The sequence below is a fragment of the Ursus americanus genome, chromosome 10 (assembly GCF_024610735.1).
Source record: "Ursus americanus isolate L20-20 chromosome 10, mUrsAme1.1.p, whole genome shotgun sequence".
NCBI lineage: Eukaryota > Metazoa > Chordata > Mammalia > Carnivora > Ursidae > Ursus > Ursus americanus.
This window is the reverse complement of record NC_142136.1, coordinates 71,970,371-71,988,121: the sequence shown is the minus strand read 5'-3', so window position 1 is coordinate 71,988,121 and position 17,751 is coordinate 71,970,371. Positions and strand designations below refer to the sequence as shown.

General features: G+C 45.2%; 1 protein-coding gene across 4 annotated transcripts in view; it reads left to right on the top strand.

Annotated features, from left to right (window-relative positions):
- The window catches only part of WASF3 (WASP family member 3), a 124,126-nt gene extending 114,025 nt beyond the window's left edge, over window positions 1-10,101 (top strand). For 3 of the 4 annotated variants that reach the window (XM_045797070.2, XM_087865227.1, XM_087865228.1), the window contains 4 exons: window positions 1,084-1,250; window positions 2,113-2,379; window positions 4,163-4,530; window positions 6,786-10,101. In XM_045797070.2, the coding sequence (XP_045653026.1) occupies window positions 1,084-1,250; window positions 2,113-2,379; window positions 4,163-4,530; window positions 6,786-6,943 (960 nt within the window). In that variant the 3' untranslated portion in view covers window positions 6,944-10,101. The remainder of the gene's footprint in view (window positions 1-1,083; window positions 1,251-2,112; window positions 2,380-4,162; window positions 4,531-6,785) is intronic. The other variant, XM_045797069.2, reaches the window with a different exon arrangement.
- Window positions 10,102-17,751: the final 7,650 nt, after the last annotated feature.

Here is a 17,751-nt window from a genome sequence, read left to right as displayed (position 1 = left end):
GCTCTCTTACTGCTCTCTCGCGCCCTTACCAGGCGGTGTGAGACCTCCAGCCCAAGTGTCCTTGTACTCCTCTCCTCCTGTCCTGCGCCTGTGCCACGGCTGTCCAACTGCCCACCTGTCCACCCACTGAGTCTCCACTGCCTCCACTTACTTCCCCCCTTACTTCCTCCTTTTTCCACGTGGTCTTCACTCTTTTCTTCACAGTTCTCTTTTCTGTGACAGATAATCAGTGCCGATCATGACGCTTCAGGATCATCCCACTCACCTCCACGTTGGTACAGCATCTTCTGTGGCTGATTGCTGCCTTCCCACGGGGATCTCTGTCCCCCAGCAGGCCCCCGACTCCCCACTGCTCCTCCAGCCCACTGGTGCCCCCCTCACCAAGCAGCCTTCTCGGGCCCTGCCCTCTAGAACTCTCTTGCTGCAGTTCTGGTCCTCAGATGCTCTGCCTGGTCCTGACTCCCTCCTCCATCTGGTCTTCCCCTTTCTCTGGCTCCGCAGGGGCTCTGTCACAAAGCCATTTTATGAGGGTAGCACTCTGAGTCATGCCACAGTGTTTACAATTTCCCCTCCTCCTCTCATCAGAAGCACTCTGTATTTTGCTAGCTAACTTCATTTCCTTGAGAACGTTGTACACACAGTCTGTGACGTAAGCACACACACAGAGTCAAGCACATGTCACCAGTGACTCCAGAGTTTTAGGTATTTATGTTTTAAAAATGTGCTCAATCTAAAGCCAGGTCGGGTTCTTCTCCCATTAAAATTTTTTAATTTTAAATATTTTTAACTCCCTTGCATAGTTTGCATAGTTAAGAAAACATACTCGTATGCACACCATAGTCTAGAATTTATACTGCAAATAAGGAGGAAGAAAGCAGGTTACCAGTTATTATACAGCAGTCAGGGAAGAAAAAAAGCAAAAAAAGCAGCCTCTTTTCGTTTAGGATGGTTTTCTCTGCCGTGTGGTGCTCTGGTTATGAGGGGAAGCTACTGTCTTGAGTTTCAAAGATGGGAACTCGGTTGGTGTCTTCCCTGCCCCGCCCCCCCCCACATCCCCAATGTGTATTTGCCTGTTTCCTCCAGAGAGAGAGACACAAGCTGACCCCTCACAGAAGCCAGCAAATACATGTGAGAAGAGTAAGGACAAGAAGAGAGGAGTGGGAGAGAAGGAAAATGGGCATTGAGTTCATGAGTGACGCCAAGGAGCTGGTGCCGGCAGGGGGCGCCACCGAGGACACAGTGCCCAGAGGGTTCGTCGCGTTGCTCTCCCGGACCCCAGCCTCAGCTTGCCCACCCTGCTTTGGCTGCCCTGACAGGTCGCGCAGCCCCTTTTCTGACTCCGTGCGTCCCGGGAGCTGGCCTGTAGCCCGGGCCATCGACGCACCGCTGTCCTTACTAATACCCGTGGCCTGCGTGGCCGCCACCCTCATGAGGCCGTGCACCCTCTGGGGGGGCCCCCCCGCTGGCATCCCGGTACCCGCATCTTTCCAGGCTCCACTCATCTAATACCACATTTCCATTCCTTCCAGAGTTTCACGCTCCGCCGTGCAAAGAAAAGAAGCCCTTTCCACACTGCACCGCGTTCTTTCTCTTTTGGCTAAATACAGCCCTTCTGTTTAAGAAAACTGCAACCCACTGTATTGCATTCTTGATTTCTTCTGCTCTTCTTACTGTTCATATTTATCCAATTCACCTGCCATTTTATAATTTCTAATTATATGCTGTCAGTTCCGTTGCCACTGAAATCCTCTGTCTTAGGTGCTGTTTTTTAATTAAATGGAATTTGTCTTGTAGCCTTCTCTCTTAGAAAAAAGCGTGCTGAAATATTGCGGAAATGGGGCTCTGCTGTTTCCTGCTTGCCGATCTGTCTGACTTACTCACTTCAGCGCTGTGACTCTGAAGCCATGTAACACTGGGGCTTGCTGCTAAAGTAGTAATTATGTTGTTGCTTGGAAGCTCTCATGGGGCTGGACCTAGTCCATAGTAAAGGAAATCAGTGTGTGATTTCTGTGCATTGGCAAAGTCATTATTCAGATAATATGCTTATGCCTGCTGGGGGGAATCTTTTTAACTGAATTTGAATTTCTCCCACCCCTCTTTCCTGAACGTCAGGTCGCACGCGTCGGATGTCACGGATTACTCTTACCCGGCGACTCCCAACCACTCTCTGCACCCGCAGCCCGTGACCCCTTCTTACGCAGCCGGGGACGCACCACCGCACGGGCCAGCAACCCAAGCCTCCGAGCATGAGTACCGACCCCCCTCCGCCTCGGCGAGGCACATGGCCCTAAACAGACCCCAGCAGCCGCCGCCGCCACCCCCACCGCAGGCCGCGGAGGGGTCCCAGGCCTCCGCACCCATGGCGCCAGCAGACTACGGGTAACTCAGGACTCCTGTGCTCCTGCTCTGCTTGCTATCACGTGGGAGTTTCCTATGTGTGGTCTAAAAATTTTAACTGAATAATCATACCGTAGGGCCCAGATGTGGCCAAGGGTGACTGGATATAGATACTACCAGTTATGACCAATTCTGTGTTAAAATATGCGGTGCTCCCCTTTTTATTACAGATGGATCTCAGGTTTGTATCTGTATTCATCTATACATACTCCCTTCCTACGTACTTTTAAGTGCATTTGGTATATTAGGTGTGTTAGGTGTTTGAATGCATTGCTAAGCCAAGGCATTGAGAAAGGATGAAACGCTGATTTTGTGAACCTGTCCCAAACGCTCAAGTCTCTGTACACGTCCTGGGTGAACCACAGAGAGTTCCTATCACAAGTGTGAAAACTGGGGTGCCTGGGCGGCTCCGTTGGTTAAGCAACTGTCTTTGGCTCAGGTCATGATCCCAGGGTCCTGGGATCAAGCCCCGCATCGGGCTCCCTGCTCAGTGGGGAACCTGCTTCTCCTTCTCCCTCTGCCCCTCCCCCTGGATTTCCTGCTCTCTATTAAATAAATAAATAAAATCTTAAAAAAAAAAAAAAGTGAGAAAACTATCCAGGGCAGCCCCACTTGAGCCCCTGCTTGCACTTGGCCATATAGTCCTTTTTCTTGATCTCTTGGTGCCCAGACATCCTTGTACCCCCAGGTCCTTTTGTTTTCTGTCACTTGGGTAAAATCCAAACACCTCCTAATGAAAGACCCTCATGCTCAAGTGTTTATTAGTATAAGCACCCACCTTTATGTTGATAGGCTGCCTATTGCCCTCTCTTTTCTGGCTTAACCGTAATCTTTAAAGAATTAGCCCCTCTGAGACAGTGCCCAGGGGTGTTGAATGTGCGTTTCCATTAACGTGTGTTCTTCAGTCCAGAGCAGTGTGTATCACCTTCTAAATGTATGCCCCTCCGTTTTCAGAGGTTCTCTTCCATTGCTTCTCTTTAAGGGTCCCCAGAGTGTGTTCGGAGGCACTAACTAAGGGTCAGGCAAAGAGAGGATCTGTGGAAAACCCTTAGCTAAGTAGGAGTCAGTGGACTTCTTAGGTGGAGGACTTTCCAAAGATTTTGATATTCTAATGGGCACTGTGGGCTTGAGGAATTTCCATGGGCATGAGGTATAAAACACAGAATTTTCCAAATCTGACTGACCGCAGAACCCTTGTAAGACAAGTCTGTGAGCTACCCACCTTTGAGATGCCCAGTATAGAGGTTAGATTTGAATTGCTGTTCATAACCTTTGCAGTCAACTGTTGTATTCTAGCCTTCCACAGAAAGTTGCTTTTTTTTTTTAAAGATTTATTTATGTGAGAGAGAGAAAGACAGCCCTATTGAGGGCTGGGGATGGGCAGAGGGAGGAGAGAGAGAATCCTAAGCAGACTCCGTGCTGAGCACGGAGCCTCATGTGGGGCTCAATCTCAGGACCCTGAGATCATGACCTGGGCCAAAGTCAAGAGTGGGACGCTGAACTGACTGAGCCAGCCAGGTGCCCCAAAAGTTACTTTGAGTGGTTTTCTTTCTAGTTCATTGAGTAGATGAATTTTATCATAGTGAATAATGTAGACCTGTAGAAATGACTGACCCAAAGGGGGGATATTTGCATCCTGCAGTGCTTTAAGTTCAGAGGACAATACATATTGTGTTTGGGGGAGCCCCCTGAATCAGGCATGTTCGACTGTCAGAGGACGTGACTGTTGCTGCTTTAATGACTCTGCGTTTCATCTCTTTACTAGGATGCTGCCAGCACAAATAATTGAGTATTACAACCCCTCAGGACCTCCTCCTCCTCCACCACCCCCCATGATTCCTTCAGCACAAACTGCTTTCGTCAGCCCTCTCCAGATCCCCATGCAGCCCCCCTTCCCTGCCTCCGCGGGCTCCTCCTACACCGCTCCTTCTCACCCTCCCACCGCTGGGCTCGTGGTCACAGCCCCGCCACCTCCAGGCCCACCGCCTCCTCCACCAGGCCCTCCTGGTGCAGGATCTTCTCGCTCGTCCTCCCCGATGCATGGCCCCCCTGCGGCCGAGGCAAAGCGCCAGGAGACGGCACAGCCACCCATAAGTGATGCCCGAAGCGATCTTCTTGCTGCCATTCGGATGGGTAAGTGAGCGTCTCAAACACAGTCTTCCTTTAGAAAGAGACTTCTTTATGGCCCTAACCAAACACAGCCTAGTCTTCTTCAAATGACTACTCTCTCCACTGAACTGCTTTTTAGAATAGGGTTAAAGGACACCTGTTTGATTTTGCTTTTTTAACAGAAGATCTGTTTTTACCAGTGCAAAATAAATACACAATGATAGAGTATTGAGAGAATTCAGGAAAGCTGTACTTGACTAGAAATAGATGATAAAAATGATCAGTGATTAGTTGGATCTTTTCTCTGCGTTCTACTCAAAGGGTAAATGTATAAATGAAAGAAAGTGAGCTCGTATCAATGATTGGGTTATTTTTAAAAAGCTAAGCTATGTCCTAGACTTTCCATATTTTTAGCTTGATGTGCTAAGCCAGTAAGTTTTTCAACATTTATTTAGCAGCAAAATTCTTTTGTCGGATAAAAGTCCTACACTGAACCCCAGAACATGAGACATACAGAAATAGAGCATCTCTGGTCAAATCAGGATGGAGGAGCCCAGACTCTCACCCTTTTTGGCATCCCCTCATCGCCACCCTAACCGTCTGTTCCACCCCGTTTATTCTCAGCTGCAGGCCACAACCCCGGGCTGGTTGAGGGTCACTGACAGGGCATGCAGATGTTCACTGGGGCTTGTTGTTTCTGTCTGGAAGGGACTGGGAAGGGAGCCTGGCTTGCAGTATCACTGACATCCTTCACAGGATGGCAAGGACATTACTGCCTCTGCTTTTGCTTGAGTGCCCATAAATCAGACCGGAGTGTGGCCCACAAGCCCAGCCTTCTCATATGTCTTCAGTGTCATTGACACACTTTGATTTTGTCAAGAAAAGAAGTCCCCAAGCTGGGCGACCTCAATGATAACAAATTTAGGGTCACAGTAGGACACTGTTTTTGTTTTTGGATACCTGTGAGCCCCATCCAATAAGAGTGGTCACATAACCAGGATCTAATCATGAGGAAACCTCTAAGAAGCATGCATCAAGGGACAGTCTACAAAGGAGCTGGCTGCCTGTGTTCTCCAAAAACGTCAAGATCAGAAAACACAAAGACTGAAGAATTGCCCAGATTAAGGGACATTAATGAAAGATGACAACCAATGTCCTGCGTATTCCCATGTTGGATCCCAGGCCTGGTGGAAAACTTTCTGCTGTTAAGTCTACTGGCAAAATTTAAATAAAATGTGTAGAATAGTTGATAGTATTGTATCTATGCTAATAGTCTGATTTTGATCATTGTTTTTTAGGAATTACACCTTAAGTATTTTAAGGGCAAAGGAACATTATATGCTGTTTATTCTCAGGTGGTCCAGAAAAAAGTGTGTTTGTATAAGCAAGAATGATAGAGAAAGATTGCTACAAAAAAGTGGTCAAATGATACCAGTTGGGGAATCTGGGTATAGGTTTTATGGGGATGGTTGTCTACTAGTCTTTCTTTTGCGGGGGGAAGATCAGAGGGAGAGGGAGAGAAAGAATGTTAAGCAGGCTCCCTGGGCATGGAGCCTGACTCATGGACCCTGCGATCATGACCTGAGCTGAAATCAAGTTGGACACTTAACCGACTGCACCACGCAGGTGCCCGTTTTTCTGCTGTTTTACAAGGGCTCTGTAAAATCTGAAATTGACTCAAAAGGAAAAGTTAAAGAATTAACTTTAAGTCATCTTTTTACCCGCTGTTACTTAATAAGAAAATAGAGAATTGTATTTTATATTCATTTTTAGCAGTAATTGGTGAAACAAAGATCTTCGTTACCTCCCCCCACTAGCCAAAAGCTATTAGCATAAAATGCTGCTTTCCAAGCCTTTGGATTCCAGCAATGTCCAGGAAATGTTCGCGATAGAAGTGTTCCATGTTTGTGTGGTCCGATGTGGTAGCCGCAAGGCACAATGAATTTACCCTTGATTGGCCACGTGTGACTACCAGAATGGAAGGTGCAGCTCCAGAATTTTCTTTCATGATGTTCATGTGCACTGGAATTCTAAGTTTTTTTATTTCAACACATTACCGTAAGCAGTGTTACAACTTTGCCTTTTTTTTTTTTTTTTTTTGGTCACGAAACTTCCATTTCCCAAGCTTTTCTCATTTCAGGTTTCCAAAACTTTTTACCTTTGGTGTCAGCAGAGGTGGGGCGGGGGGGGGGGGGGAGCTAAATAGACCTGTTAGTTTGTTTTCCTTAATTTGGAGCAAGCGGAGGGATTTAATTCTCCTCTTCCGGTTGTGTCCCCAGGGATTCAGCTGAAAAAGGTGCAAGAACAGCGCGAGCAAGAGGCCAAGCGTGAGCCAGTCGGGAATGACGTGGCCACGATTCTGTCCCGACGCATCGCCGTGGAGTACAGCGATTCTGACGACGACTCGGAGTTCGACGAGAACGACTGGTCCGACTGAGGCAGCGCGCGTGCGCAGCGGGGCGGCGCGCTGACGAGGCCGGTGGCCACCCGGAGAGCGTGTGTCGGGAATGTATTAAAAATTTTAAGTGGTCTCAGCACCCACATAGTGGTATTATAATCCTGTAGCTTAGCAACTTTTGTATTAATAATGTGATATTGCTTTTGCACATCCAAAAATTCTGGGTTTTTTCAGTATTTACTGTGTAATACTTAAGTGCCACTAAACATAGCAAATTGTGCTGCACATGAGGAAATACGCTGTAACTACTGCATTGTCCTGAAAACAGCCTCTTGCTTCCTATTTCTTGGCCATGAAAGTACTTAGTGCAGTTTGGGTTTCCTCTTCTTGATCACTATAATTCTGCAGACTTGCTCTGTGTCTGTGAAGCTGCCTGGTGTTAGGTCTTTGCAAGATTAATGACCGTGTGTCAGAGTGATGTCTTCCAATCAGTGAGTGAGACCGTTTCACCCTTTTTTGTTTCAAATGTGTTTCAGAAGAGGTTGGTTCTAGAGGGAAAGATTTAACAAGTAAGAATCAAACGTTGCTGCTTTCCATTTCTTGGCTCCGTCGCCTCTGTGAATCGGAACGTTCTGTGAGATGATTTCGTTTCCTTTGCACGCTCTTGTGAAATTGGAAGGGCCCTTTCCAGGCAGGATTCCCTGCGGGCCTCACTTGGTCGATGCTTGTTGATGATTTCTGTAAGAGGTTCCAGCAGCTGCGCAGTCATGAAAATGAACAGAGTTCTTTGTCCTCCGGGGGCCATCAGGGATGACGCAGGGAACACCTGGCAGCCCTTAGAGCTCCGGGGGCCAGCCGGCCAGCACAAACACGGAGGGCGCGGGCTGCACGGCGGCCCCCCCCTCCGCCCCCCGTTCAGAGGAGCCCCCCCCCCCCCGTCTTTCCTGGAGTTCCCCCACCCCAACCCTGGCCTTTCCCGGAGCCCTGTCCCAAGTGAGGCCGGTGGAGTTCCTGGCTCGTCAGCGTGCTCCAGAGCGTGCTTCCCGTGGCGCCTCGCTCCACTTGGTCTGAATTTTAAAAGCTTAGATTTTAGGTGAAAGTAGATGCTGACAGCTATTCGCTTTTCCTGGTGCTGTGGCCAGATTAGGGATCCATCATCCAAGTAGGGCTTTGGCCCTGCTCCTAGAAGCACACGGTTCTCTTTTCTCGTGTTATCGTGGGCACATTAAATTTTAAAAAGTACCTCAGATTAGATTAGACGTGTAGCTGTTCCAGATCACTTTCCTTTCACCTTACCCTTTCCTGCTGTTTTTCCCACATGGCAATTCAAGAGACCTACGGGGTTTATCTTCCTGGTGAAAGCAGAGCACTGGAAAACCCACGGATGGTAGCTTTGCTCTTGTAATTTTGAGTGAAGGGTAACTGCTTGTTCAGAATCAATAAACACCCCCAGGCTTCGATTATAGATACGACTTCACAAATATACTAAGACACTTCACTTACTGGGGATTCTTCCCTACCTACAGCGTTTTAAACGGATGGCAGTTATTTGTGACTCTCAGTCATGATGAAGGAGTCTTTGGCTCAAGACTGAGTTGTCTGGTTCATGGTAGTGGTCGAATAAACAGGACCATGACCAATGGATTTTCGTTAATGAGTCCTCCTGAGGACTTCAGAGGCACCCCCAAACCACATCCGTGTGTCCCCCAGTGGACATTGATTGGGCTTTTGGGCGGTCACTGGATAAAGCCCATACGTTGGGTTTTAGTCACATAGATTTTGAAACTCTGAAAAGCCTAATGTCTGCATCCCCTTCCAGAGACCATGCTTCTATCAGGTTACCCGAGTCTCTTCAGCTGTAACTGGCTGTTTGGGCACCTGCTTCTCAAGTTTCTGTTTCTTGGAGCTAGTCACCGTAATTTTATTGAATATAAGCAGTAGTTATTAATGGACTCTACATTTCTTTCTTTGATTTCTCCCCCTTTTTTTTCAGTATAAAGGCCTACTGTGTTGGCATTATTCTTGAAACTTTTACCATTTGTAGTCTGATTTTATCTTTATTACAATATTTTGTTTCTATTGTTATTTTTCTATTAGGAATTACTTGTATAATTCTAGAACTTCTGTTTGGTAACGCTTCTTTGTTTTTTATGTCCCTTCTGTTCTCAGGATGAAGAGAACACATGAAGCTACTATCCATGTCAGGATTTCTTCTATTTATATCTTATTACAATAAAATTACTGGCACTTTATCCATAAATATTCATAAGCCTATTAATTATTAGTTGTCTTCCTGTACTTTAATCAACAAGTTATTTTTGACTTGATTTTCCGACTAGTGAAAAAGCTTTTGCCCTAATGTGTTGCGTAGCCTTTGAAAGAATGGAAAAGGACTAAAATTCAATTTAGATTATTTTTGCAGTATTTTTCTCAGCAAATCTGATTTATTCTAAAATTTAAATCCATACGTTTTCTAATGTGCTATTACATGAAAAGGAAAAAGTGAATATTTTAAATTTTCAGTTTTCATTTGCAAAAAGTATTTACCAAAACGAATGGAGAAAAACATTTAAAAGCATATTTCATATCTATGGATTTTACATTTTAAAGTAGTAGTTAAATATTGTAAGGTTATTTTTAATTGCCCTCAGTTTATAACCCCATGTATATTTTAGATTAATTTCTTACAAGCTTTTTTCTCATATAGGTTAGGCAGAGGGGATGAGAAGGTTACTTGGTACCACACATTAGCTACACAAACATAACTAACATGGTGGGTTTTCCATTGTTAACCCCAAACCGTGAGATTTGGTACACTTATGTTTTTCTTTAGTGAAAGTATATGGTTAGAAAATTAACATTTTCATTTCAGTAAATTTTTAGAATATCAAAATCTTTTCTGAGCCCCAAGTGGCTAGGTTGTGAAGTTTTGTAATAATTTGCAACTGGAATACATGATACATTTTAATCCATTAAAGACTAGTGGGAATGTATCAGCCAGAGTGGCAAGTAATTTTTGTTTTATAAATCAGAGTATCTGTCACCTTGCAGTATTACCAATGCTGTTGTAAATTGAATTTAAAGTGGTATTAAAAAAAAAACACACCTCCTGTTAAACAATTTTTATCTGTTTGTATATCTTACTATAGATTATGTACAAGTAACATCTAAATAAAATTACACTTTTAACCCTAAAAGGTTTTGCTCATTGATAACAGTGCTGTATGTTTAACCTTTTTTGGACAGGAGAAGTTGAGGGTTGGGTGGAGTTTTTCATTAGCATTTTCATTATTAGATAGCAAAAGATACCACTCTGATTTCCATTTAAATTTCTGCATAAGTTTTGCATATCCAAGAGTTCAGATTGGATTCTGGGAGGGACTTGGGAAGCACTGGCATAATTAGAAAGAAAAAGCCATTCTGGGAGCAGGAAACCACATTCTCAGATGAGGCGTCTTGGCCAACATCTAGTCTCAATAATAGTGATGAATACTCTATACCGTTTATTGCTTAAGGGATGATTTCATTCAGTCCTTATGACAACCCTTTTCCATTTCATATATGAGCAAACTAGTATAAAGCTAGGTTGCTGGTCAGGGGCCTAGGCTGACGTCAAACTCACTCTATGGGAAGCCGTGCACATGGGGACAATGGGAAGTGAGTCGGGGAGGTAAGTGTGGCCACGTTTGGGAAAGCCAGGTGGAGTAAGCTTCTGGAACAGCTGCCTCTGAGTTTGCCCATGCCCGCCATGTCTACCTCCCACAACATGCATCTGTGTCCTACCTGGGTCTCCCTGCAGCTTCCCCACCGGTTCATGATAGTGGTCGAATGTGTTCCGTGAATACCGTCTGCATCGTTATATCCCAAGAGCATGTGGCCAGTCTGCTAGACAGCGAGCAGCCCCTTGTTGAATGATTAGGTGAATGGATGGATGTCTGAGTTACTTTTTTTACCAAAAAATTGTGTGCAACTTCTTAATGAAATATTTTACCAGGTAACCTGTATTTCCCCCTTATTATTGTCATTTGACGAATACGTCCCACTTGATTTCAGTGTATTTCCTACAAGACTGAGCTGAGTGAGGCAGGCATGGGGCCTCTTATTTACTCTTCTAGGCCGTTGATCAAGCATGGTGCCTGGCACTTGATAGGTGTTGGTAAATTTTTATTGAGTGGTGGTTCTTTGTAAGGCAGAGGGAGAGGCTTCTTCATCAATAAATACGTGAAGGCTTTAGAAGAGCCTGAAGGCCTAAGAAGAGCAGTAATAGGTAGAGCAAACACCTTAGCAAACGCTCAGTAAATGTTAGCCGTTACTATTGATGGCAACTCTCTTGGGGGAGGTGGAGGCCAGTCTCTGCCTTCATGGAGCTTCTTGTCTAAAGAGAAAGACATTAAATATTGTCAAATAATTTTAGATCATTTTACATGTACTTCAAGGGGTGGTGTGAGGAGTGCCCAATCTAGTCTGGGGGCCAAGGGAAGCTGAGGTTGAAGAATGAACTGGAGCTATGGGTTGAGGGAAGGGAGAGGAGTTTCTCGATAGCGGGACAGCGTTTGCATCCCCTAAGGTGGGAAGGACAGTATGGGATAATAAGAGGAACAAAGTGCTAGTGAAATGGAAGAAATTGGAGGAAGAGGGACGGCATGAGACCATATACAAAAATGGTAGACACCTTCCCATGCCCAGCACTCGGGATTGAGGGAGTTTTTTTTTTTTTTTAAAGATTTTATTTATTTATTTGACAGAGATAGAGACAGCCAGTGAGAGAGGGAACACAAGCAGGGGGAGTGGGAGAGGAAGAAGCAGGCTCATAGCGGAAGAGCCTGATGTGGGGCTCGATCCCAGAACGCCGGGATCACACCCTGAGCTGAAGGCAGACGCTTAACCGCTGTGCCACCCAGGCGCCCCTGAGGGAGCTTTTTGAGCCAACAAACACCACCACAGCTGCAGCTACAAACGTACAGAAAATTTCTTCCTATTTGTAGCCTGATGGTTATTCATTGATCTTGACAGCCTTGGGCCTTAGATGCATGGTATATTTAGAAGGCATCTCAGTGCCCGGCTAGTCCCTCTCCCTAGCATTAGAAATGGGGAAACAGGCCATCACTTGAATTACTTGGGACTCCAAGTTTGGTCTCTTAGTTCTTGAGTTTCAAACTAAGGTCTTTCTGTTCCACAGTAGACCTCAAGAGTTAGGTAAATATCCCTCCCCTCCACATTTTATTATGAAAAATTAAAACCTACAAGAACATTGTTTAGTAAACACCCATAGAGCCATATCGATCCATCTATCCATCCATCAATCCACTTTATTTTATGCATTTCAAAGTAAGTTGCAGTATATTCCCCTCTGAGAACTTCAGTATACATATCGTAAATTAGAGTTTACTATTTATAGCTAATATTTAATATTTATAATGTAAAAGAGTAAAATGCAACATCCTAAGTATACCATTTGGTGAGTTGTAACAATGTGTACGCTCCTGTAGTGCCAACCCCATCAAGACAGCATAGCTGTGACCTCAGAATGTTGCTTCATACCCTTCCAGAGTCTGCTCTCCTCTGTTACAGTCTCCACAGCCACCACCATTGTGGTTTTTTGTTTTTTTTTTAAAACCATAGATTGATTTAGCCTGTTGAAGAACTTCGCATATATGGAATAAAGCAGTCAGTACCGTTTTACACCTTTTGTTTTATTTTAAGATTTTATTTGAGAGAGAGCATAAGAGAGAGAGAGGTCATGGGCAGGGGGGAGGGGTAGAGGGAGAAACAGACTCCCCACTGAGCAGGGAGCCTGATGCAGGACTCGATCCCAGGACCCTAAGATCACAACCTGAGCTGAACGCAGACATTTAGCTGACTGAGCCCCCCAGGTACCGGACACCTGGCTTCTTTTAGCATCATGTTTTTGAAATCCGTTCATGTCTTTGCATATATCAATATTTTATTCCTTTTTGTCACTGAGTAGTTGTATGAATCTATTGTATGAATATATCACAGTGGGTTCATCCATTCTCTTGGCAAGACTTAATACACGTCCTTTCTGGACATACCTGTTCATCCACCTTGGATAAATACCCAGGAGTGAAATCTCTGAGTTGTAGGTAGGTGTATGTTTAGAATTATAAGACATAGACAGACTTCTGCAAAGTGGCTGTACTAATAGTTTAAACTCACCAGCAATGTTGCTCCACATGCTGAGGTATGATTTTCTTTGTATTTATCTTGCTTGGGGTTCACTGAGCCTGAACCTGTAAATTTATGTCTTAAATCTGGGAAATATTTGGACATGACATTTTTTTTTTCTTTCTTTTTTTTGTTATTATGTTAGTCACCATACAGTACATCATTAGTTTTTGATGTAGTGTTCCATGATTCATTGTTTGCGTATAACACCCAGGGCTCCATGCAATACGTGCCCTCCTTAATACCCTTCACCAGGCTGAGGAAACAAACTGAGGGTTTTAGAGGGGAGGGGGGTGGGGGGATGGGTTAGCTTGGTGGACATGATGTTTTCTAACATATTTTCTGTCCCTTCCTTTCTGTCCTCTCCTTCTTACATTCCTATTACACATATATTAGACCTTTTGAGGTTAGCCCACAATTCCTTGAGGCACTTTTGATCTAAAAATACTTTCTTTTTTTCTCTGTTCTGCAGATCGGATAATTTTTATTTATCTTTGGGTTCACTGACTCTTTATTCCATCACCTACAATTTACTCTAAAACCCATCTAGTAAATCTTTTATTCTGACCTTTTTTTCCATTGTAGAATTGCCTATTTGCTCTTTTTTTTTTTAATATATAGCTTTATTTCTCTGCTGAGATTCCCTACATGTTCATTTATTACAAGCTTATTTTCCTTTACATCTTCGAGTGTGGTTACACTAGCTCTTTAAAAACCCTTGCCTGCTAATTCCAACATGTGGATCTTTTCAGGATCAGTCTCTAATGATTGCCTTTTCTCTTGAGTGCATACACAGTAGTTTGGGATTGTATCCTAAACTTTACAAATAATACTTCAGAAGCTCTGGATTTGGTTATGTTCCTCTGAAAAGTCGTGATTTTTAAGGGAGTTGCCATGACTAGAATTAAGCTCCCAACTCTCTCCATCTTGCCCTGTGATGGAGAACAGCAGAACGCTCAGAAGTTCTTTCAGCTCAGCCAGGTTGCCTTTAGTTTGCCTTTGCTTACCCCTGGTTACAGGATCAACCAGAGATTTGGGCAGTTTTACACAGAATTTTCAGATCCTCCTCTCCAGCTCTCCTTTCTAGTATCCTCTGTCACTTTCTACCTGTTCTGGTCACCCTGAACTTGATCCTCTTATTTTTTTTAAGGCAGTAAGAGTGTGGGGTAAACCAGCAAAGCTGTGGGTTTTCTACTCAAGTGTAGCTGCCCTCCTTGGCAGGATGGAGCCTGTCCTCAGGCAAAAAGCTACTAGAAAATAGAAAATGCCCCTGAAGATTTTCCTTCTGAGCCTCAACTGTCTGGTGTCCTGATTTTGATTTCTCTCCAGTGCCTTCAATAGTTGCAAAGTGTATTTTTGTCCACTAATTGTTATCCGTAAAGTATTGGTCTAGAATGGGCTAGTGCTGCATTCTCAGGAGCCTCATTCTATAAATATTTGATGTGATATTTATTTTTTAAAATATTTTAAAATGCAATTCAATGAGTCATGGAACACTACATCAAAAACTAATGATGCACTGTATGGTGACTAACATAATAAATACATAAGTAAAAATGCAGACTGTTGTTGAATACCAAATTTTAAACAGAGGACCACTTGAATTTTTCTGTCAGGTGAACTTGTTTTTGCAGGGGCCCTGCATTAAAACTTGTGACAAGGATTGCGTGGCATGGCAGGGAACACTTACCACCTTCCTCTCCTTTGTTTAAACTGTACAAGTAGAACACAGTACCTAAATAATGTGGAGACTGAGACTACACTAACAATTGCTGGCCTTAACCCCAGGCTCAAATTTTTATGTTCACCACAGAACTTTGATGTTTTCTCTGAGTGTTAAAATTTTAAATTTAAGAATAAATCTATCCAGACAAAATAATTTTTATTTTTTTGCTCTTGGTTCATTTGAAAAAGGGATTCCACTATCTAAAAGTTTGAAAACCACTCCTTGACATCATCACCACATGATTTTCTTATCTTTAGACCAAGGAATGTTCACACGGTGAGAGCACATTGTACTGGGGTCTAATTCCACATTCTCTGATGACAGTACCAATACGGGGGCATGTCAGGAGCTGGAGAAGACTTACATATTTAATTTGGAGGTGTGAGTAGCTTGTAGGGGTATCTTGACAGGGACTTAGATGATAAAGAGATTTGCTTTCAAAATACACTTTCTTCACAGAGCTGACACGTGGACATTTATTTGCCAAAACACAATAGCTTTCTGTTGTGAATATTTGCATATGTCATCTTTCTAAATCCCCCACTGCATTCATCCTGTGCACTTGTGATTTGAGTAATTGGCTTCAAATATAGCACCATGATTAGTTAGAGGTGGTGAATTGGTAGATGATTTACCATGAAGAAAAATTAAGAAAATATGTCCTTTGAGAGCAATTTAAAACCTACCAAGTGGTACTTACCATGAAGTGACATTTAGAAGTGTTTAATATTCTAGGATGTGCTTCAGCTGTTCTGGCCTAAAACCAGTTTCAATAGAAGTCAAGCAATTTGAGAGTATGTCAGCCTACACATCCCGAAGCGTGACTAACTTAGCGCTTACATGGATAAGATGTGGCCTTCTGCGGCATACGTGACAGTGGCTCCAAATGTCCCTTCTACCCTTTTGAAATCAAGACTTTACCGTCTCAATAATTAAGTTAGGTGTCATCTCTCAGCTCCTTTGAAATGCCTTTTAGTATTTCAAGGACCTAGGCATTCATTTGACTTACAAGCTAGAGTTTCAACAACTTATGGGGCAGAGAGCAGCTCAGTAAGTCACTGGCAGCGCGGCGGTTCACCGTTGAGAGCCCCCTGATCGCCACCCCTGCCCCCCCAACCCGTGAGCACCCACACACACCAGCAGCTTTGTGTCAGGTCGACCTTGGGCGTTTGGCCTGGTTTCCCGTTGCACCCAGCTGCAGCATTGCTGAGGCCCCAGCCAGCCCTATGCCCCCCCTTCCCATTTCTGAATGGCTCTTGGTCACTTTCTGGTGTACGTTGTCTCCCACCTGCACCCCTCTCCCGCAGGCCAGGCTCCTTCCCCAAGGTGGCTGTCAGGCCACGGACCCTCACATGCTGTCACTGTCAGATCCTTCCGTTGCCCCTGAGCTGCCAGCTTGCAGCCCCTTCCTCTTCTTTCCCCAGTGCTTCCATTTTGCCTGGCCAGATCCCACCACTCGGGGTTTTGAGGCAACCCTGCAGGTGCAGAAGCCCAAGGAAGCCAATAGAGGAGTGAGCCCTCTCAGAAATGGTTAGAAAATTGTCTGAGCTGCGATTCCCCTGATTGCCAGGGAGGCAGCCGGGCCAGAGTCCCCTTTGCTGCTTATCAGTCTGAGTTTCTCCAAGGGTGGTTCCTACACCACCCACATCAGAGTTATCCAGGACACATGTTAAAATGGAGCTTTCTAGGCCCCATCCCAAACCCAACACATCAAACCTGGAGCTGGGACCTTGGAATCCAGGAACCGGGAGTGATTCTTAGGAACACCAAAGTTTCAGGAACATCATCTTAGCCCTTGACCTTGCAGGGCTGTTAGGAGCCCACAGATCACCTGCAGCAATGCAGGACTGGTCAGCTGACTGGTGTCGCCACCAGGATTCCACACTGGGAGCTGGACCCCACAGCGGTCTGGGGCCATCCGTCTCTCCGGCACCTGCTTGGTGGCACATGAGCACCCCCAGGGCCTACAGGGCTGAGCTGAGTAATGACCCGGTCATCTCAGGACTGCAACCATGTTAGTTCTGCATCCAGTGGCCCAACTCCTGTTCCTTTCAGAGCAGCTGTCCCTTCAGGTCCAGACCTCCCAAGCTTCTCACTTGTTTATATCAGTGGGTCATGGCTGTGCAGTTCCTCTTCTGGCAGGGGTTGGGATGTGGGAGGCAATAAATACCAGCGGCAGGAACTCTAACCTTGGCCCCTGTTGGGACAGGAGCATCAAAGGAGGCATGAAAGAAAGCAAAAGCACTTCATTGACTTTCTCTGGGTCGTGCATGCATTCTACAAAGATGTTCTGGGTGGGGGCTGGCTGTGGTCGGTCACGCTGCACAGTGACTCAGATAAAGAAGGTTCCCTCTCCCCCACGTGTAGTCAGTCTGTGGGCTGATGAGAACAGGCAGGTCCCTAAGTGGTCCCTGCAGGGGGCTCCCAGGAGTGGCCTTGCCCATTTTGTTAAGGGACCCTAACTGGGAAACAGAATAAACATTCTTGAGTTGGCCCCACATCTGGTCATCATGGTTGTCTGTCCTCTGCTAAGACAAATGGCCGGGTTTACACCCTGATGGGCCTTGAACTTTGTTTTGAAAGACCCTCGTCTGTGTTCACCGTGGTGAGCCAGGACAGCATGGGAAGCTGTGTGGCCATACCCACCTCTCCTCCGCACACCCACTGGGCTGGTTCCCAGCCACGCACTGAAGAGGGAGAGACACTGTTCTGAGGCCATTGCAAGAAAGAGATTTTGAAAGTAGGTTAACACAAAGGTCTCCCTTCAGGACTCGTGAGGGCAGGAGGTGGGGCTTCTGTGTTCAAACTCTTTCATGGTTGTTAACTAGGGAGCAGCGAGAGGACAGCCAGGGGGAGGAAAGGAGGGCAGTCCCACCTCTCTGTGGCGTGGGGCCACCAACACAGGGCCAGGGTGAAGCTTAAGTCCCCAAGTCCC